This window comes from Saccopteryx bilineata, chromosome 3, assembly GCF_036850765.1.
Source record: "Saccopteryx bilineata isolate mSacBil1 chromosome 3, mSacBil1_pri_phased_curated, whole genome shotgun sequence".
In the NCBI taxonomy this organism is placed as follows: Eukaryota; Metazoa; Chordata; class Mammalia; order Chiroptera; family Emballonuridae; genus Saccopteryx; species Saccopteryx bilineata.
This window is the reverse complement of record NC_089492.1, coordinates 268,368,926-268,391,361: the sequence shown is the minus strand read 5'-3', so window position 1 is coordinate 268,391,361 and position 22,436 is coordinate 268,368,926. Positions and strand designations below refer to the sequence as shown.

The 22,436-nt window shown below is 51.0% G+C and overlaps 1 protein-coding gene and 1 pseudogene across 2 annotated transcripts in view; one reads left to right on the top strand and one right to left on the bottom strand.

Annotated features, from left to right (window-relative positions):
- TRIM62 (tripartite motif containing 62) overlaps window positions 1-18,229 on the bottom strand; it is a 33,864-nt gene extending 15,635 nt beyond the window's left edge. Inside the window, exons 1-5 of one of the 2 annotated variants that reach the window (XM_066269737.1) lie at window positions 17,988-18,229; window positions 17,007-17,418; window positions 6,402-6,497; window positions 1,621-1,877; window positions 681-796 (exon numbers count right to left, since the gene is read on the bottom strand). In XM_066269737.1, coding sequence (XP_066125834.1) covers window positions 681-796; window positions 1,621-1,877; window positions 6,402-6,497; window positions 17,007-17,414 — 877 coding nt within the window. In that variant the 5' untranslated portion in view covers window positions 17,415-17,418; window positions 17,988-18,229. Of the gene's footprint in view, window positions 1-680; window positions 797-1,620; window positions 1,878-6,401; window positions 6,498-17,006; window positions 17,442-17,987 lie in introns of both variants that reach the window. The other variant, XM_066269736.1, reaches the window with a different exon arrangement.
- On the top strand, window positions 9,445-9,518 carry LOC136332612 (U4 spliceosomal RNA; annotated as a pseudogene).
- Window positions 18,230-22,436: the final 4,207 nt, after the last annotated feature.

Sequence of the window (22,436 nt, the reverse complement as noted above, 5' to 3'; positions counted from 1 at the left end):
TTACCTCCTTCAGTCTATGCTCCACCTTGCAGACAGAGGGATCCTTTAAAAACTAGCCAGGCCATATCACTTCCCCACCCTAAACCCTCCAATGGCTCCCACTGCCTTGCAGGCCCTCATGGCCAAGCTACTGGCCACTGATCCATCCCTGACCTCCTCACATCAACTTCCTCTTTCATGTATTCCATTTCAGCTACACTAGCCTCTTTACTGTTCTTTGAACACGCCATGCCTGCTTCTGCCTCAGGGCCTTTGCACTTGTTATTCCTATTGCCAGGAACACTCTTTCCTTGGATGAGTACATAGCTCACTTTCCTTCAGGTCTTTACTCCCTAAGTGTGGTCTTCTAACTGGGTCCCCTATCTTGCCAAACACCTCCTGTTCTCCAGAGCCCGTGCTAGGCACCTACACAACCACTTAGCTCAGTGAATCCTCGCATAACCCCAGGAGGTAGGTTCTGTTAGTGTACCCATTCTCCAGATAAAGAGACTGAGGCCCTGGGCCGTGCACTCATTCATTCTGTGAGTATAGTATATATACACCCTTTTCATCCCTCTGCCCTGCCCCCTTGCTGTGTTTAACGAAGGGGGTGGGGCTGGGATGTGCCCTATCTAGTGTCAGCCCATGACAATCCTTGCTTCTTCCCAGGCTCCCTTATTGAGAGGCAGGCAGGGCCTTACCTGGGTGGATGTCCTGGAACAGGGACTTCCAGATGGTGTACTGCAGAGGGCCTGTGTATTTGGAGGTCGGAAAGTCTTCATATGTCAGATTGGTCTCATGGATTTTCCCTTTGAGCCTGGAAGAAGAGCATGAGAATAGGTTGCATTGGGGGTTGGATTCCTGTCCCAACACTGGGGCCCTTCAGCCACCTTCAGGGTAACTGACATAGGGTGAAATCATGTGTGTGAAGTCTCTGCACCCAGATTCAGGTGCCTGCTTGTACCACTTTTGACCTCTCTAGCCATCAGCCTCAGTTTACTCATCTTTAAAATGGGTACTATAATACCTCCACTTTCAAGGTTGTAAGGATTATATGGCATAACATATATAAAATGCTTAGAGCAGTGCTTGGCTCATGGCCAACACCAAATACGTGATGTTAGCTATCAGTATTGATCATCAACAAACCAATAATTATGTGTTACTATTAGTAAAAGTAGCTATGGGATCAGAGAGACCTAGGGTTGAATCGGGCTCCCCATATATGATGAGGAGCCCTAGCCCACTGATCTAGCTCCTCTGTGCCTCAGTTTCTACATGTGTGAAATGGGGATGACAGTGGTAACTACCTTCAAAGGGGCTACTTGTTATATATAATATCCATATTATTATAAATAATATATAAATCTGTAATATAACATACATATTATAACACAAGTAATATATACTATATTATGTACATATAAATACATAAAGCCTTTGGCACAGGCGCTGGCACACAACAAATATCCTATACATTTGATAGAATGAATGAATAAAGATGCAAATGAATGAATTCTCTCCTAACCACCCAGTCTGCCTCTATTCCCACTATTCTGCATGGGCTAGAGAGAAGGGTTGCCCATCTGGGGAAGGTCCCTGACAGGGGGACCTTTACTCACCAGGTCCCCTGGCACTCACCTCTCTGACAGTGAGGCCACCCCAGCCAGGAAGGTGTGGCGGTCGGTTTCGGCCAGCCGCTCCTGCAGGATCTGGGCCCCCTCCTGCACCTTGCGCAGCTGCTGGCTGTAGCGCTGGACCTTCTGCTCGATGTCGGTCAGTGTGCGCGCCGTGTCAGCCTCCAGTTCCTCCAGCATGGCCTTCTGCCGCTCGCGCAGCAGCCGGTGCAGCCGCTCAAAGGCCTCGCCGATGGTGGTGCGTAGGCTTTTGGTGGAAGACTGTGGGGACAGTTACGTTAGGGAGAGCAGATGGGGCATCTCTGGGTGATAGGAGGAAACTGGGAGCCTTGGCATGGAGAGAGGACAGGACGCAAAAGGGCATGCTTGGTGGGGGGTGTGGCAAATGCAAAAGCATGGTGGTATGAAATCACTGGCATGGCCAGCACAGCAAATGGTTCTGTGTGCCCTGTCAGGAAACTGATGAGACGGGCCAGGTGAGACAATGAGGCATGAACTAAAGGATCAGCAAAGGGACATGGCTTGAAAGACATTTAGGGTATCAGAGACATCTTCGGCCTTGGTGATTGGCTCGCTGGCTGCAGGTGAGAAAGGTGTGAGGATGATGGCCTGGCTTAGGGGTCAGGGGGATAGGAAGCTGAGGGACAGGGCAGGAAGGAAGCTGGGGGTAGGGTAGGGGGCAGGGAGATGTTGAGTTCAATCTGGATACAATGAAGTCTTTGTTTTTGGAAAAAGCACTCATGGGCTCAAGCTAAAGGACAAGGAGATGGCAGATATCAGAAACTTGGTAAACTATGTGCTGGGCAAACCTTGGTGGTCACTCACCCTGTCCTGCCATCCCTGAGACCCTGTGGCCAAGGAACGAGAGCTGGAGCTTAAGGCCATTACCAGGAGGCAAATACGGACTTTTCTGGTCCTCTCTGCCCCTACGGGCATGCCAGGCCCAGGAGGCGGCTGAGTGGTGAAGGGCACAGGCTTTTGTGCCTGGCAATCTGAGTAAGGATCCTGGCTTTCAGTGTTTAGTATGGCAACCTCAGTTACCTAGTATCTGTGACTCTTAGTTGTCTTATCTGTGAAAAAGGTAACAACTGCACTGCAGGGTTATGGTAGAAGATTAAATGAGGGGATGTTCACAAAATGCATGGCATTGTTCAAGGTGCAGACAAAGGGCCCGGTTATTAAAAAGGCATCGGTTCTAACAGACATATCTTAGAAGTCTTCACTGAGAGACGGCGTCTGAGCTGTAGCCTGAAAGATGAGCAGAAGGTCAGTTGTGGGTGAGGGGGACAGGAAGAGGGAACAGCACGAGTCAGGATGACACACACAGGGCACAGAGTGCGGCCAGGCTGCAGCAGTGTGTGGGGCCTGCCTCTGCAATTTTACTTCGTGGGATTCTGGCTGGGAGTTCACAGAGTCAGGGACCCTGCTGTGTGCAGTGCCCACGGCTCTGTGGGAGGCTCGACAAAGGCTCAATTAGGGCCAGTCGTCCCCCCCCCCCCAACCCTGTCTCAGCTGCGGCCGCCGGCAGGAAGAACTGCTGGCAGAGGGCCAGCCTCCCTGCGCATGCCCACCCAGAGCGCCAGGCAGACAAAGGGGTAGAGGGGAGTATGGGGACGAACAGCCAGGCTGCCTGTGGCCTCCCTCACCCAGGGAGGGCAGAGGCTTCTGCAGTGGCAGGCCGCAGATGGAGAAGATGGGGCCTGCCCTTCTTGCACCATCTGCCGCTGTCCTCCAAAGGTCCCCAAATCTCATGGCCACCTGTTCTAGTTCCTCCTCGACCATTCTTCCGCAGTGTTTGGCCCACTGGCCACCCCTTATTAATTGAAAGTTCTGATTTGCCTCCCACCTCTGTGGCTTCTCCATCTCTGCCTCTCATGTTCCTCAGGGCTTGGCACGCCAGTTCCTCCCATTCTCATCCTACACGTCCTCCCTCGTCTCGGGCTCTCCGCGCTTTGAAGATGGCTCCCACATCCTTGTCAGTGGCCTTGCAGATCTCCTGATACCACGATTCATCTTTCCACCTGCCTCCTCCACACACACCCCTGGGACCCATATGCCCTCCTACTCATCGGTCCAAAGTCAATTCTGTGTCTTGGCCAACAAACTCACTGCCAGAGTGTACCCTTCTAATGCGTACACTGGGTCACAGCCAATCCTGCATTTAGGAACCTTTCTCGGCTCCTTGATGACTAGTGAAATGCTAAATCCCTTAGCTTGGCATTCAGAGTCCTCAATTCGTCCCAGCTTACTTACCTCTCTAGTGCCATCACATTGCGATTCTACCTGCCTAGAACAGACACGCCAACAAATCATTTATACGACTGACAAACTCCGGCTTATCCTACAATACTCAGTCAAACGCTATCTCCTTTGTGACACCTTCCCTAACATTTTCAGGCTGTTAGTTAAATGTTCACAGAACATTTTGTAAATACTTTTTAATAACCTGCCCCACATTTTATGCGGCTCCCACCTAGTAAATCAACCCTTCCATCCATGGGAATGATGTCTGCTTTAGCTGTGCCCCCACAAGCCGAGGCCTGGCATAAGGCTGGTGGCAGTCAAGACTGGCCTGAGAGGTAAAGGAGGGAAGGGTCTTGCTCAAGACTACTCTGCAAAGGAGGGTGCAGATGCCACGTTATTTTTAGGATGGGAACCCAGTGTCCCCAGGACGAGAGGATAAGGAGGAAAAGTGGGAGAGGCGAGAAGAGGGCCACTCAGAAGTGGAACATTTGAGTGCCAGCCACCCCAGGTAACCCAAGTGTGTTTCCTGGGCTACCTGGCTTGCTGACCACAAAGCCAGAGACCTTGCTGAGGACATCCCAGCATGAGGCTGGAATATGCACTAAGCTTACACAGAATTGATCATTAAGCTCCCAGTTGTCCACTTACTACTACCTCTGGGGCTTTAGGTCAGTGGTCAACCTCTCTGTGTCTCATTTTCCTTGCTGATAAAATTAAGATAACAACAGTTCCTACTTCAAAAGGTGTCCTCCCCTCCCCACTCCTTTGTTCTACAACTATTTACTGTATGGGAGGCCCTGTGCTAGGTCAGGGGAGTCCTGCTGTCACAGAGGTGACTGACATTCTGTGGGGCTCAGCAAGGCAATGAATGGGAACCAATTTCTAGCAGAGAAAGGTTTAGCTTAATGGGTATGTCCCGGTTACTTTTAGTTCTTTTTACAGCAAAGCCACCCCTGCCTCACCCCGTCCCTTTGGCGCTGTGGCTGGGAAGCAGCCCCCACCCCAGCCCGCCACATCCCTGGGAACACACTGGGAACTGGGGCCACTTCAGAGAAAGACCCTGCCAAGAATGCATCACTCGGTCAGGGCCAACCAAGGAAAACACTGGGCCTGGGGAGAGAGGTCAGACAGGCCCTCAGGCTGGGCCATTGGAGGAGCAGGCGCCACAGGAAAGCCTAGTCAGGCACCAGGTGAAATATGACCTCTAAAGCATCCATAGGCATTTCTTGTATAAACACCCCAGTCCAGACAGGAAGCAGGGCTGGGGAACTGGAGGGGAAGGTGGCCCCACAGGACCCCCCAGAGGTAGACAGATGGACAGGAAATCAAGGGGAGGAAGAGGTCAGTGGAGAAAAACAATGGGGGAGGGGAGTGGAGAAAAGAAGAGAATGCTGGGGAGAAGAAACACACCAGAATGCCCCCCCCCCCAGGCTTCATTTGCTTCTCATTATCTGAGAGATAATGAGATTCAAGATAATGGTGATTCCTGTTGAATCACCAGGCAGATGGGGAAACTGAGGCTGTGAGAAGCAAACAAGCTGGAGTCCTGTAACTGTTTCTCAACTGTTGCCGTAGAGGTTCCTACCCAGAGGCCCTCTGGAATGTTCTCTGAAGAAATGTTTGAGACCCCACAGCAGGTTGTCAAACTGGGGCACACATCTCCATCTCCTATGGCCTCTCTGGGCCTCCAGTGTGACCTCCCGAGGCCCAGAGCAATTCCTAAGGCTCTGCTCCAGCTGCTGGGGCAGCGGCAACCCTGCTAACAGAGTCAAGCCAGACTGATCTCACCCGACAGCTTAGCAGCTGGGTCCCCAGTTCTTGGACCCAGAAAGACTAGGCAGAAATCAAAGCAAGCCTTGCCCAGTTAATGAGCCATCTGTGAGGGGAAGTTAGAGGGAGCTCCTTAGAGGTGTGCTAGGATCCAGAACTTCAGGGCTGGAAGGAGCCTGATAGTCCCCACAGCACAATAGCAACTCTGGGACCCAAAAAGATACAGTGAGTTGGTGGCTCCCTCAGAATTCATAGCCCTCCTCTCAGGTCAGAAAAAAAGGCGTTTCTCTTTAAACCACTGTAGCCTGAGACTGCAGGGTTTGACTCTATTTTTCAGAGTCCATAATCCCAATGGCTTAACTTAAGAGGGGAGATGATCCCAGGGGTGGTCCACAAATCAACAAGAGAGTTTCCAGGGCAGATGCTCAAGGCAGGCTCCTTAGGCAAGGGACGTGTGTAATGCCAAAGGAAAAGAGACCGTGCAGGGAGCCAGGGTTTTCCCCGAGGGTCCCTGGTCCCACCTCAACTTCCACCCACAGCAGGAAGGGAAGAAGAGAATGGCACCCATCCGTAACGTAGGCACTAACCAAAGCCTTGAGTGAGTCCCATCCGATATACCTTAGCGGAAGCCTCATCCTCGGCTCCACCGCCATAGCCCCGCCCCTCCACGTGGAGTGTGGTCCCTCGAAGCCCCGCCCCCAAGGCAGGTTCGAATATCTGTCCTGATCCTTCCCTGATGGCCCCGCCCACTCGTGCTCAGGCCAGGCTCACCTTGGTCTCCGCCAGCTGTCGCTTGAGCAGCTGCAGCGCCTCTGTGTGCTCCCTCTCGCTGTCCTGAAGGGTCTGAAGTTGCTCTTTCAGCTCCCTCTGGAAAAAAAAAAAATACCCCAATTTACAGAGCTTGCCCATTTCTGTGATGTAAACCCTTCCACCAAAGTCGGTTTCAAGCTATCAATGTAAGGTCACAGGACACAGAGCTGTGAAGAGGTTTACACAGTCAGCTAGCTCTCAGCACCCGGAGCAAGCTAACTCGGGCACACCACTACTCGGGTCCTTTCCTATAGGTTTGTTTTTCACATGGAAGAGAAATACACCTTCCTCTAATTTCAGCTCCTTTAGTCAGGTCTGTGTTACTAACAGATGAGGGTCATTCCTAATGGATTCCTGTGCATCGGAGTCGTTGAAGCAGATGGACCTCGTTCACCTGAGTGCAGAATAACTGCTCCTCAGGCCTTCCCTAACCACCCTGGGCCTGTCCGGCGGGGGACTCAGTCTGGCAGAGACACAGATGTCTGAGGAGGTGGGCTGGGCACTACAATCCTCCCCCATGGTGGTCCTCATGGGTCCACAAATAACCCAACCACCCAGACTGCTCTTCACTCTCTGAGAAAACTGCCCTGGAGGCTGCGTTCCCAACGTTACTCGGGATGCCAAAGGACTTGGACAAATTCCTTCCTGCTTTCAGTGTTGGGAACAAGGACAGCAGGCCTGTCCCTTCCTGGGAGCAATGGAACGCTCATTTGTCTATTCCACAAACACATGCTGAGAGACCTTCTTGGGCCCACATGGTGCTGCGTCAGCAATAGGGAGAGGGATGAGAGACAAGCTTCAACCCATGATGCCAAGGGAGGGGCGCAGGTGAGTTGAGGGGAAGACAGGAACACCGACATTAACATCGCAGTGAATGCTGGAAGTATTAGGGGACCCCCAACCTGCTCCTCCTCCCATGTACCCATCTCAGTGAAGGGCACCCCACCCTTTACAGCCAGTGAAGCCAGAAATCTGGGCGTCATCCTTGATACTGTTCACCCACCAATCCAGTCAAGTTTGCCTTGGAATTTGTTCTCTCCTCTCTATACCTGCTGCCATCACCCCCTCGCCCAGCCCCCCACCATTCGTTTTTTCACTTCTTTTCTGTAGCCCTAGGCTCCTCCCTGCCCCCTCCAAGTGCCCCACAGAGCAGCTGGAGTGATTGTTGCAAAGGATGGATGTGTCCAGGTTTCTCCCCCCACATCCTCTGCAATATTCCAGCGTTGTCTGGGAAGAATGGCACAAAATATCTGAACAAAGCATTCAAGGTCCATCAGTAACAGCCCAAAATGTCTTCTTCAGCCTTCTTTCTTGGTCTAGATGTGCACTGTGCAATATGGAAGTCACTAGCCACATGTGGCTATTTAAATTAAAATTAAAAAAATGAAATAAAATGGAAAATTCTGTTACCCAATAGCACTGGGGTACACATTTCAAGTGCTTAATAGCCACATGTGACTAGTGGCTATTGTATCAGACAGCACAGATGCACAAAACTTCCATTATTCTAGAAAGTGTTATTGCACCGTGCTGCTCTAGCTGCACTAAACACCTTGCATGCTGTCCTGCCGGCCTTTGCACCTGCTATTTCCTCTGCCTGGAATGCCCATCCACATTTTTCTCCACTTGTTAAACTCATACTCAGTGGAGATTAAATGCCACCTCCACTGAGAATCCGTCTCAACTGTCCTTACTGCTTTCAGACACTCCTGTATGAGCAGTGCCCTTCTGGTGCACATTATGGCACACACAGCATATTAACTGCAAAATTACCTGTCCATCTCCTCCCTAAGGCTGTGGGCTCTTGAGGGTAGGGGCTGTGTCTGATAGATTTTCACACTCTCAGTACCTAGGACAGGGCCAGGCACAGAGTGACTTGGTATAAATCTGCTCAGGGAAGGCGCTGGGCAGGTCCAAGCTCCCCTCTGAAAGAATGTAGTGGGGGGAGAGGGCCCCAAGCAGGCAGCATCCCCACAGGCCTACAGAGCCTGAGGAAACAGCTAACTTAGAAAAACCAAACACTGGCACTCACAGGGCAGGCCTAGGAGGCAGCCTGAGCTCTGCCCTCATCCCCTACCTTCCCACATCTCCTTCCAGGCTTTGGATTGACTTGGTTAGGAGGCTGGGCTGGCTCTGCCACACACTAGCTGTGTGACCTTGGGAATGTACCCTAACTTCTCTGTGACCCAGTTCTTCATCTGCGAAATGGGGATAATCATACCTTCTAGGGTTGGGAAGGTGAAATGAGATAATAGTAAGAAGCCTCATAGGGCAGAGCTTGGCATATACTGAGTGCTCAGGAGATGGAGTTGTCACCATGTCCCACATGAGGCTTCTGAGTCACTTCACATCCTCACCCCTTGCTGTTGTCCAGGTCCCCCCCTGCCTCCGCAGGCAGCCAGAGCAGGAAAGGGACCCAGAGACCATTTGGTCCAACCCCCTGGATTTTAAGAACAGGACATCAAGGTCCAAGAGAAGGAACTGAGGGGCCCACAGCCACACGGATTGACATAGGAGAACCAACCAGATAGTTTACTCCTGGCAGAGGTCAGACAGGAAACATGAAGCTATTGATAAAATCCTAAGTGACAGAGCTAACTGGGAGGAAGGGCATTGGCAATGCCAGAGCTCCGGGCCAGAAAGGCGGGAGGTGGCGTGATTTGGGCTTGAATTTCACAGGCATCATGTCACCTAATTCTCACAACAAGCTCACGAGGCTAGTGCCTTATCGCCTCCATCTCACAGGGGGAAATGGAGGCTCAGAGAGGTCAGGCAGCTGGCCTAAGGTTACACAGCTAGTAAGGGGCTCCAAGTGACTTCAAATCCATGCTGGAAACCCTCGGCTGTTCTGTCTCCCAATCAGTTCAATACAGCTATCTCATGTCTGGTCAGCCACAGTCAGGCCTTGGGCCAGCCACTCTGGGGGCTATGGACACAGTCCTTGCCCTTGATGAGTCTGCATTTAGTTGGGAAGGCAGAAACGTGAATATGAAGACTACAGGGGAGCTTTGCGCAGTAGCAGTATCATAGCCAATGAGGTTTATCCAAGGTGCAATTATTGCTAATTGAAGACTACAGGGGAGAAGAGAACATGGAGGGACTGCCTAGGAACCGATCCAGCCGGCTCTCACCACCCGACTGTGTTTGTGACACCCTTCCTCCACCTCAGTTTCCCAATCTGTAAAGTGCAGCTAATAACAGCGCAGGCTCCGTGGTATTGTGAGGATTAGATGACTTAATTCATGAGCTGACATGATGCCCAAGATATGCTCTGTCACTCTTAGCTGCTGTCATTATCGTCATAATAATCACAATTATATCTGAAATAGGAACTCAGACCTGGGGAGCTTCCAGGAGAGAGTTTATTTCTGACAGAAGGATCAGGAAGACAGATGGGCAGGGTTCCTTCAAGTCTCCAGGGCAGGTCCGAGCATTTCCAGCAGTAAGAACTAGTCAGGCAGGGGCACACCTGATGTGTGCAGGAAGTGGGGGCAGTAGGGGATGGTGGGAGTCAAGCATGTGGTAGGGGGAGGAGCTACAAGCTTGGGTGAGGGTGGGAGGTGGAGAAGGCCCTGAAGGTCAGCCTGGGGAACTGAACTCTGCAGGGGCCCACCAAGAGCTGGGGCAGGGTAGGAGGGGACAGGAGGATGACTCCCAGCAGGCAGAGCCTCTGGAGAAGGGGCAGAGTCAGAGCTGGTACAGACTGGAGCACTCGATTATGCAGATACGTAGCTGAGGGGCTCTGGAGCTCCCACAGGTTTGGAGAGGCCAGGACTGGGCCAGCAGCTGTGGGGAGGACTCAGAGCCAGGGCACACATGTCCTCAAGGTCGACCACCCCTCTCCCAGACCAGAGGACAAAGCTGTCACAGGAAGCCATTTTAACTGCAGGGGCCCTTCTCAGCCCCTTGCTGATCAGTGCAGCCCAGTGGAGATAACATAAACTCTGGTGTCCGAAAAGTCTGGGTTCAAATCTCAGCTGCACTTCTTCCCTTCCCCAGGGCCCATTTCTGTCAAAGAGGCATAAGAGTCACTCAAGGGGTTGTGATAAGGATTGAATGAGATGGTACCCATGAAAGGGACCAGTGTGGTGCTGGCACATGGTAGGTGCTCAAGGCTCTCTCTCTCAACCCTGGCGATCAATGGGGGTGACAGATGTCGCAGCCAGATAGCCCTCACATCCAAGGCTCTCTCTCTCTTTCTCTGTGCCCTGGTACTGCTCTCTTCCCTCCTCTGACCCAAGGGTGCTGGAGATCTTAATAAGGCAAACTGAACTTGCTTCTTTTTCCTTTCCTCCCAATCCCTCATTGATGCCCAAAATTCCTGGTGCTCCTGCTCCTCCCGACAGACCTGAACTCTTGTACATCTTCTCTGGCTTTGAGCGCACGCCTCCCTGTCCGCTCAGCTTCACTGCCTCTTGCCGCACGTCCTGGCTGCTCCCCCAGCCTCCAGGCTCTCTCACCAGTCCCTCCTGAGCAGATCGGACCAGGCCACACTCACCTCTCACACCCATCCCTGGCTCCCCAGCATCTCCAGGATCAAGTCCAAGCTCCTTGGGCTGGGGGATGGTGTATTCAAGATCCTTCTTGAGCTGGTCAAGCCTCACTTTGCCATTCTTGCCTCCCCCCATGTACCCTCCCCTCCAACCACGACAAACCACCTGGACATATGCTCATCTCCATGCCCGTTCCTGCTCAGACTCAACAACCTGAGTCCAGGTTCCAGTTTCAGTGACACTCAGTGGTTGTGCTTAGGCACAGTTTCAGAGCCTCAGTATCCTCCTTCAAAAAATGGAGTGATGAGGCCCAATTCGTGGGGTTGCTGTGAAGATTCATTGAGAGAGAGGACAGAGAACCAGGGCAGGGCCAGGGCTTATTCATTCTCTCCTGGGCCCCACACAGGCCTTGGCCTCAGTATCTACAGCAGGAGTGTTAACTGAAGAAATTACTGAACGAATCTCTGAATCTAACATGGAACCCACCTCTAAATCCTCCATACCCACCCACAGTCACAGTGTCCACGCAGGGTCCCAAAGGTAAATGAGGCTATGAAACCACCACTGGATGAGAGTCCAGAGAGCCAAAGTTTGCTCTAAGCTCAGGTCCATTTCCCCATCTGAGAAGTGGGGAGAGGGTGGAGCTGGATGGCTTCTGAGCTCTTTCCCCATTTGGATGTTCCCCGAGGGAGTTAGAACATTGTGGGGAGGCTGAATTCTGAGCCAGACAGACCCTAGTCTGAATCCCAGCTCTGCCTCCCACTTGCAGGCTGATCTTGGGCAAGTTATGGACCTCTCATCTTCAGTGTCTTCATCTGTGCAACAGTGCTGATCCTAGTCCCATTCCGGGAGCAGGGAAAGGCAAAAGGGCTATTGTGAGAATTCAATGCCCATAACAGCATCTGGCACACAGCAAGTGCTCAATAAATGTTGGCCAGTAATTTTTTTAGAGTTGTTATTTCTGTTGGTGTTACTCCCTACCAGATCTTTTTCTCTCTATAAAATAAGCTTCAGCTCTAAGTTTCTATACTGTAGCCGGTGCTTAGCCAAGGTGTCCTAGATGAACAGGACCTTCCTGTCTGCCTAAAGACACCTGTGAAGAAGGAAGTGGAGATGCCAAGAGCTAGCCCTGGCATTGCCTCACTGCCAGCCTCGCCCGCCCCCACGGAGGCTGCTGTTTGCACATAAATCCTGCCTGGGAAAGGTAGCAGCAGGGGCTGCCTCCCCATCCTTTGTATCTGTTATTTCTTTGGAAAGGCAGCAACTGTCTCTCCCTCTTTCACATGAAGTGTAAGTCTTGTTCCCACTTCCATTTCCCAGGTTGGGAAAGAGTGCAGAACCTTCCATTCAGGTGGAGGCAGGATTCGAACCCAGTCCCCTCACCCTGCTCGTTCCCTGTGTGGCAGCCTTGTATGTCTGGGTCACCACACCCAGTTTTTCAAGGCTCCCATCCAAGGCTCATACACTGTCTCTCAGTGCATGAGGGACGCCTTGGGAAAGGCTCCCATGGTCACATGAGGCCTGGAGGGGGTGGAGGGGACTGAATCCGATCTGAGATCTGGAGGTTAGGAAGCTGAGATGGTTGGAGAGCCGGATACCATGCCTGACCAAGATGACATCCAGACACCTGCCCTCGCTGCATCAGCTGGGACAGGCAGTGTCCTTAGCCTGACCCTGTGCTGAATACTTGAAATACAAAGACAGGCAGAATGGGGGTGGGGAGGTGTCAGAGGCAGCTTGGAGGCTGTGAGTGGCCCAGTCAGACTGGCTTCAAATCCTGCTCCCGCCTTTTTTTACTAGCTGGGTAATGGAACAAGTCACTGCATTCCTGAGCCTCTATTTCCTTCCTTATCTGTGAAATGAGCAAATTACAGGACCCACTGAACAGGGTGTTATGAAGATTAAATGAGATAATACCAGAAAAAGCACTTAGTACAGCCCCAGGCATTAGGCTAGGGCTCAATGAGTATTAGCAGGGAACTCCTGAACCCTGCTGAGACCGAGCTCCCTCCCTCCCCTTTGCTCTGTGGTCTAGTGCTCAGCGGTGAAAAAAAGGGAAGGCGTGTGCATGCGCATGTGCAAGCATACACACTCACATGCTATTTTACATAACAAAAATTCTGTAGGACTAGAAAGCACTTCTAACCAGGTTTTTCTACAGGACAGAACTCTTGCAAGACTTTAACTTTGACATTATACAGCTGTTAATTATGCTAATTCTAGAATCAGAAAAAAAATCAGATATTTGAAAATTGTCACGCGCTGCTCTGTGCCGGGCACAGCGTCAGGCACTGCTGGCGCGGCCTCCCTCACCTTTGCACCATCGCTCACCCATGTTATAGATCAGCAGGTGGGAGCCTAGAGAAGGGACGTGTCCTGACCAAGGACACACAGCTTCTCAGTGAGGATGCCAGGATCTGACCCCAGTGCTGGAATCTGACGACTACAAAACAATTCTCCTCAGCAGGTCAGGGAAAGTCCATGGAGTAGGTGACATCTGAGCTGAGCCTGGAAAGCTGAGCTGGACCTCTTCAGGCCTGGGTTTTCAACTAGGGGTGATTTTGAGCCCAGGGGGCATGTGATAAAGTCTGGAGCCAGTTTTGGTTGTCATAGCTTGTGTGTGTGTGTGTATGTGTGTGTGCGCGCATGCACTACTGGCATCTAGAGGGTAGAGAGAGGCCGGGGATGTTGCTAAGCATTCAATGGATGGAGTGCCTTCCCCAACAAAGATTGATCTGGTCCGAAATGTCAATAGTGCAGAGTATGATGTAATATCCTGGAGCTGTTACTATTTATTGAGTGCTTATTATGTGCCAAGGGCAGTACTAAGTTCTTGCAAATGTCATCTAATTTAATTCAACCCCATTACTCCATGCTGTCAATGAGGAATGTGAGGCTCAGAGATGATAAGTAACTTTCCTATGGTCACACAGCCAGAAAAAGGTACCGCCAGGGTTGGAGCTGCCTGAAAACAAAGCCGGAACTCTTAACCTTTCTGCTCTGCTGCCTTCAGGATTTATAATAAATGTAAAAGCCCCATACCAACTGCGAGGAGGGGTATAGGGGGGTCTTCTGCTGAGCCCAGGCCCAGCCTCCGCAGGCCCTCAGGCCTTGAGCAAGGTCCCCCTCCCTTCCGCCATTCACCTGTCAAGTGAAGGTTGCACCAGACAATCTCCAAGGCCCTGCCAGCTCTGAGGCTGTTCTCTTCAGGAGAGGGGCCCAATCTCAGGCTCCCGGAGCCCGCAGCTGAGAGAGAAGGGGGTGTGAGGGACAGGCTCAGCCTCAATTTCCAGTGCATAAGTAGCTAATGAGCTTTGCTTCCCCACCAGGAAAGAGATACAGGTAGGCTTTGGGAGTGGCCTGAACCTCACCCTGGATCTTCCCTCTCCAGTGGGGAGGCATGTTTCTCTGCCACCTTCTTGCCAAGCCCAAGGAGGCGCCACAGCCAGTCCTCCTCAGGCAAGAGAGGCAAGTCTGGGCATTTCCCCAGCTGGGCATACAAGTTCTCACAGGTCGATGGAGAAAGAATATGGGAGTGCGTGCTGACCTAGCCCCTACCATATGCCAGGCATCTCTAATAGCAGGTTCATCTCCGGTCAGCCTCATAAAAACCCTGGTAGGAAAGAATCATTCTGACCCCAGTTTACAGATGGGAGCATCAGGGCTTACATGAGGTCACTTGGGTGAGTGACCCAGATAGTGCTGAAGAAAGGTTTGGAACACAAGTGTGTCTGACCCCCAAAATGAAAAGTGTTTCAGTAATGTTTGGAGAAAATATACGTTCAATTTCTCCTGTATTCCCCAGGGCACAGAATGGACTACAAAAAACTGAAACACAGTAGCTCTGATTTTCTGATTTACTGAAAGGGAAAGCAAGATCTGGAGGGCAGAGGCCTCTTCAGCTAGCAGGCCAGACAGGGAGAGGAGGGCATGAGTGGTGGGGGGATCGGGCCCAGTCAGGCTGTGCTTTCTAGCCCATTGCTCATTGTCTGGTCAGTGTGGCTTTGAGTAAGTCACATCACCTGTCTGGCCCTCAGCCTCCACATGTATATAATGAAAAGGTTGGACAGATGATTTTAGACAGAGTCCCTTCAAACTCTTACAAACTTTGCCCAATCCTGTCAAAGTTATTTTCCTCTTCCCAGTTTACGTGACTTCCCAGATGGGGAGATGGGGACACCAGTGCCTGGGACAAAGGACTCTGGAGGTGGAGGGCCAATACTAGCCTTGTACAAGCATCCAGGGCCCACAGCCCTTGCTCTCCATTCTCAAAGAACCAGACTGAAAGGGAGTCAGCCATAGGAGGGGATAATGGTGAACATGGGGCTGTTTCTCCTGGGGCCAACACTCATTTCCATGTGCATCTGCTAGGAGCAGGCTGACTCGCAGGGACTCACGTATCAGGGGGAGGAACCCCCTACACCATGGGACAGAGGAGTTATTTATCTCCTGCATAAGCATCTTGAGGGCTAATGGAGCTTACTGTCTCCCAAGTTAGTCCAAACATTTGAGTCAAAAACCTTCTGCTTCCGAAGGCTCCGGAGTCTGGGCTAGCTCTGGCCAAGGTTGGTCATTCGTTCATTCAGGTTTTACTGACATGCACTGTTGGCCAGGTTTTGTGCCAGGCTTTGCGATTATACATATGATGAATAAGAGACTGTCCATCCCTGCCCACGGGGAACTGTGTGCTAGAGTGGTATGCCAAGGGCAGAGACGTGGGGCTGCTGGATTTAAATGCTTTAGCTTGAGGAAAGGATTCCAGGCTCCAATAAGCTAGGGTATCATTTTATTAAATACAATAAAATGAGTTTCTTTGCTATAAGATTTCTCCGAGCCTTTAATATGCAAATATACACTGAGAATCGTCCAAGAGCTGTGCATAGAGAATATACTATATTTCCCAGGTATCTGATCTGGGACAGATCAGTATATTAAAAAATATACTTATTAACAGTGAACAGGGGAAATACAGCTCTAATGCTATTTTTTTTTCTTTTTGGCCAGTGGGGCTTGGGTAAGGCTTACACAGAGAAGGTTAGAGCAGGGCTTTGAGAATTCAGTAGGAGTTGATTAGTGAAGATGGGAAGGCTTAAGGGAGACCATTTACAGTCCTAGGCTGACTATGCTCAAGTTACCATGCACGTACTGTTTCATTTATGTAGTACTCAAAGGTTCTAATGTGGGTGACAGAGCCAAGGAGGTCATCAAAAGCCCCTGGAGACTTCTACAGGTCCACACCCTGCCTTCTAAAATCACCTCACTTCAGGGCTTCAGTCTCCAACTCTTGAGTCCTCAAGTCCAGCCCTCCCCCCCAACCAAGGTTCTACTGTGGTTTAAACCCCAAATGGTTTTTATAGTATCTGGACTGGATCTCAGCCGTAACCCCTAACAAACTTCGGCCTAGACCTTGGCACCTAAACCCACCCTCTCAGCAATTTGCTGGCCCTAACTTAGACTCTCTGTCAGATTTAACCCTGACCTGCCCAGTACGGGTACTGCCCCGTTGGTTGTGATGCACACCTGCCTGAGCCCTGCCCCATCGGGTCCCCACATCTGCTGCTCAGCTACTCCATATAGTCCTGACCCATTCTGGGAGGCGGTTCTCTAGCCCGGACTATCTTCCCATCCCAATCTGTGTTGTTCGCCAATTCCGTCCTGAACCATTATTACGTGGGCAGGGTCTCCAGGTCCAGCCCCTATGACATTTGACAATGGCTTTACCCTTGCCCAGCTCTTATTCAGCCCATCCCCAACCCTGTGCCAGCATGCACCTGGTCCAGTTCTGATCTAATTTGTCTTCCCTCTCCGCCCCCACTTCGTTAGTGACCTCTTCCCCAACCATAAACCTAGCCCAACTTCAAGTCTATCTCAGATCCTGCCCAAGCCCCCGCCCCAACACCCCGCCCCTCAGCGCAGCCCTGCCCAGGCCCCGCCCCGTACTAATTCTGATAGGGCCATGACCCTGCCAGCGATCCCGCCCCGTGACAATTCTGCCTGAGCCCCGCCCGCGGTCCAGCCCTGACCCCGCCCCCTGCGGCCCCGCCCCCCAACCCAGGTCCGCGGGGTTGCTCACCTGCAACTCCTCGAAGGCATCGTCGATGCCGGTAACTTGGTGCTGCTCGTGCAGCGCGGGCTCGTCGCAGAAGAAGCAGAGCAGTGCGCGGTCGGTGAGGCAGAAGAGCTTGACCTTGTCGTGCGCCTGGCAGGGTCGCGCGGCACGGCGAGCATTGAGGATGGCGTCCAGCGGGAAGGCGCTGTAGCGCTCCACGATGTTGGCCAGCTTGAGACTGGGTGCGAACGCGGGCTCGGCGAACGTTCTCCGGCACTCGGGGCAGTCGCGGGCGCCCTGCGCTTCCTGCCGCACCCAGTGCTCGGTGATGCAGCGGCGGCAGAAGTAGTGCTCGCAGCCCAGGCTCACCGGGTCCTGGTAGATGCTCAGACAGATGGAGCAGAGCAGCTCGTCCTTGAGGCTGCACGCCATGGCGCTGGGGGCGGCGGAGACGGGGGCCTGAGATGCGGGGGGGGGGGGGTGGCTGAGAGAGCGCGGAGATGTCGGGGGCAGCACAGAGGGGGTGGGTGCGGGGAGCAGGCCGGGAGAGGAAGGAGAAGGCGCTACAGGAGAAGGAAAAAGGGCTGTCTGGGAGGCGGGTAACGCGAGGAAGCGGTGCGGAGTGGAGACTATCCAAGATGCGAGCTTAGGAAGGTGGTCCCCAGGCAATGCGTGACCTGGAGCGATGGGTGCTGGAGGGAGGGGGCCGTGGGTGTCCGAGGGAAGGGACTGCTGACAAAAAGGTCTTAGGGGAAAGGACAGTCCGAAGGAAAGGGTGCTGGAAGAAGGGACCCAGGAGGGGAACGGAAGCCTGGGGGTGGGGGGCGTTGCAATCCTGGGATGGGTGCGATGGGGGGAGGGGAAGAAACTGGGGATAGGGAATTCTGGGGGAGGGAGAAGCCAAGCGGAGCTGCACCGCGGCTGTGTCTGGCAGAGGAAAGGAGGGGGCGAGCACACTTAGCTGCCGGATCCCGGCGCCAAGACCCGGTCGGCGCGTATCCTTACCCCCGCGGGTTCAGCGGCCACTGCTTTGGTCCCAGCGCAGCTTCTCAACCCGGAACCAGCCGACCGGAGCAGCCGGCAGCTTAGGCTCCCTCCCCGCCTCCGCGGGCGGGATCCAAGAGACTCCGCCCTCGCGGCGGGCGGTGGAGAGAAGGGGCGGGGCCCAGCTTCCAGCCGGAGGACCCCCTCCGCGCCCCCACCATTCTCCAGCTCCCAGGGGAGCGAAACCCAGCTGTTCCTTCTAGGTTTGCACTTGGAACAACGTCCAGTTCTTGCTTAGGGACCCTGCGCCGGGAGGCAGTTAATTTGAGAGCCTAACGAGTAAAGGAGGAGTATCTTCTTGGATCATCAATTTGAAGATTTGGGGAAAATAAAATTTTGTATTAAAACAAAAAAGGATATGTGTGTAATCTGCAAAGAATACAACTTTTGCATTACATATAAGGATAAAACTGGAGAAATACCCTGCTTGCTTAGAGCAAGTTCAAGACCCTCACATTCCTAAGCCCTGAGGTCCCATTTCCTTTTTCCTTTCTTAAGAAGTGCTTGGGGGAGAGGTTTGGAAAGCCCAGGTCCTGGCTAATATGTGACCCAAGGAGTTGCCTCCATTCAGCAAACATTTCTGGAGTGCCATATTTGTATAAGTGTGTCAGGGGTGGGGGTGGAGCAGGGGAGCGGGAGAAAGTAATAGGAGACCTTGTCTTGTGTGCCAGATGGAGAGAGGATTCTAGGCAGAAGGGATAGCACGTGCAAAAGCGTAGAGGCGTGAAAGGGGAGAGCACATTTGGGGAAGTGCAAGTAGTTCTGTACTATTGGGCGTGGGGTGGGCAAGTGGCTTGGGTGAGGTGGAGGGTGTTGAGGGTCATGGTAAAGGATTTCCTGATAACATGTAGCTTTCATGCAGGGGAATGACCTGATCTTATGTGGGTTTCAGGAAGTTAAGGAGATGCTCATTATACTATCAGCGAGGTGAAGGCAGAGACCTTGTCTGGTGTGTCTGCTTGTATGCAGTGCTCCATACACAGTAAAGATGTGTAGCTGAATAACAGCAGCAAAGACTTCAACGGCAGGAAGACAGCCTAGGCACCAGTTAAGTCACTGTCGTCATTGTGCCTGCAGGACATGAGACCTGAAGTGGGGCCATAGCAGTGGGTGAGGAAGGAAAGCTAGGGTACTGAAAATATAGACACTGTGAAATTTGTAATAGATTGGATATGGGGGTGAGAGAGAAGGAGGCATTGAGGGTGGTTCCCCAGCTTCTGACTCCTCCAGCGATGTCTTCGCTGGAATTAAACATTATTGTAATACAGTTTAAGAAACAGCCTGAAGTTGACTCCTCTGCTCTTTGTGTGGCCTCCATCACACCATCACCTGGCCCCTTGTCTCCATCATTGCCGGAAACAAGTGGTGGCCGATGCAGCAGCAATTCTTCAACTTTTCCTTGAGGCCAGAGGTCTGACTTTGTTCAGGTGGTTCCCTTCCCCTGTGACCAAGAGAAGGCTGACCCCAGCCCATTCTGGGAGTGAGTCCCATTTGGTCCAAGTCCACTGTGGTGCTTATGTGCTTCCTGCTGGTGATGATTTGGGCTTGGACACATGGGAAGGTCTGGGCTGAAAAACCAGAGGGGAAGCCTATGGTGAGGAGGGAGCTTCTGAAAAGGGTCTCTTCGTTTTAAAAAATTAGTCTATTCCCTTCACTGGGTATGGATGTAGTTGAAGGTGAGGCTTGGAATTGCAGCAGCCATCTTGTTCCCAGTCTGAGGATGCAGCCAACACGTGACTGAATCCAAGAGAGTCCTTGGGAAGAGGAGCTGGTGATCTGATGCAGAGCCTAGACTTTTGGGTAAAGTGAGATGACCCATCTCATTGGTTCAGCAAGTGAAATAGCTGTGTGCTGTCACTTGGCAACCAACAGAATCCCAAGTGATACACTGATATGTAACCCCAGTTTTTATAAGGAGTGCAGGGCCTAAATTATTTAATTACTTGAAGTGAAATAGAAAAGGCTTTATTTATTCAATGTGTACACCATCCTCCTCTTCTATAGCAACACAGTAGCTGGAAAAATGGCTGGTCAGCTAGAGACCCCACTTTTCAGCTGCTGTTGCAGGTGAGTGTGGTTTCCTAAGTCCTTTACAATGTGAATAAATAGTCCTTAAGGCATTGGGCTTTTGCTCTTCCATGTTCAATTTCCTCTTCTCTTAAGTTGAAACACAGATATGCCAAGGGCCCAGTTTCAATAATGCTTCATGGGGGCTGACAGAGCAAAGATATGGAAGAAACCTGGGTTCCTGAATGACTATATGGAGTGGAGCCACCCACCAATGTGGATTTGAGTGAGAGAAATAAACTTCCATTTTCTATAAACCATTGTATTTGGGGTCTTGGTTGCAGCAGTTTAGCAATCCCTGTGCTAGTCTATATCTGTTTTGAGAAGAGACTCTGGTACTATTTAATGCTGTTGTCTAAAGTCTTTCAGTAGCTAAATTCCTCTTAATATCTAGCTTCAATCTCTTCCAAGGTGTATGAATATGGTTTCCTCTGGCTGAAAGTCATAGCCTCTTTGACTTCTTACAATACCTTTCCAGCATTTAGCCTTTTCACCCTTTGAGCTGTTCTTCTGCTGACCTTATACCATCTCAATTGTTAAAGAAACACACACACAGGCCCAAAGTGTCGTCACTCGTGCTAAAATCCCATACCAAACACCTGATTTAACACCTGATCTAACTGTAGTTTCAACCTCTCCCAGAAACAGTCTTAATCAGTCTGGAATTTTCTGGTCAAGCACCAGTAAGGTAATCTGTCACATCGCCCTCTGCACCCTCCATAGGAAGAAGAGGCAATTGATATAATAACAATTGATATAATAAAAACTGTTTCTCTTCTCTTCCCTCAAAGAAACAATATCCAGACCCCAAATAATTTTTTTTCTTTCACTAATAGAAAGAAATCCCCATTTTCCGTTCCTTCTACCTATAAAATTCTTCCATTTTGTATAATTCCTCGAAGTCCCTTTCTAATTGCTAGATAGAATGCTGCCCAATTTATGAATCATTTAATAAAACCAATTAGATGTTCAAATGAACTTAGTTGTATTTTGTTTTCAACATAGTTAAGATGCATAGCACAACCCTCAAACTGTTGGTTATATTTAAGTTTGTCAAGTCATTGCTCTGTCTGGATCTCCGTTTCCCCAACCTGGTGCCGTTGAGGGATCTAAAACTTAGAGATCCTGACTGTAGTAGATGCCACCTACTTACTTCCATTCACACTAGGAACAAAATAACATCAGGAATTTTTTTGAAAAACAATCCAAGCCTGACCTGTGGTGGCCTAGCGGATAAAGTGTCAACCTGGAATGCTGAAGTCACTGGTTCGAAACCCTGGGCTTGCCCAGTCAAAGCACATATGCGAATTGATGCTTCCTCTTCCTTCCCCTTTCTCTCTCTCTCTCTCTCTTTCCCTTATCTAAAAAAATGAATTAAAAATATCCAAGAGATACTGTTGAGTGAAAAAAATAAGACCTAAACACACACAAACACACAGACATGAATACACAGTCATATACATGTGTACTATGTATGTAGCAAAAATCTGTAGAACTCTAGCAATTTTATTTAATTAATTAATTTATTTATTATTATTATTATTTTTTTTTTTTTTGTATCTTTCTGAAGTTGGAAATGGGAAGGCAGTCAGACAGACTCTCACATGCGCCCGACCGGGATCCACCCGGCATGCCCACCAGGAGGCGATGTTCTACCCATCTGGGGCATCACTCTGTTGCGACCAGAGCCATTCTAGCGCCTGAGGCAGAGGCCACGGAGCCATCCTCAGCACCTGGGCCAACTTTGCTTCAATGGAGCCTCGGCTGCGGGAGGGGAAGAGAGAGACAGAGAGGAAGAAGAGGGGGAGGGGTGGAGAAGCAGATGGGAGCTTCTCCTGTGTGCCATGGTCAGGAATTGAACCTGGGACTCCTGCATGCCAGGCCAACGCTCTACTACTGAGTCAACCGGCCAGGGCCAACTCTAGCAATTTTAAATGCGTTTATCTATAGGCTAGGATTATGAGGGGGACTTCAATATTTATATTGTATATATGTTTATTATGTCATTTTATAATCAGAAATACACAGTGGATTCTTATTATTCATGGGTTTCATACTTGCAAATTCCCCTACGTTTTTTTTTTTAACTTTTTTGTGTGTGTGTGTGTGGCAGGGACAGAGAGTCAGAGAGAGGGACAGACAGACAAGAAAGGAGAGAGATGAGAAATATCAATTCTTCATTGTGGTTCCCTAGTTGTTCATTGATTGATTTCTCATCAATCAATTGAAAAGGCTAAATGCTTGACCGGGGGGCTATAGCAGACTGAGTGACCCCTTGCATGAGCCAGTGACCTTGGGCTCAAGCTGGTGAGCCTTGCTCAAACCAGATGAGCCTGCGCTCAA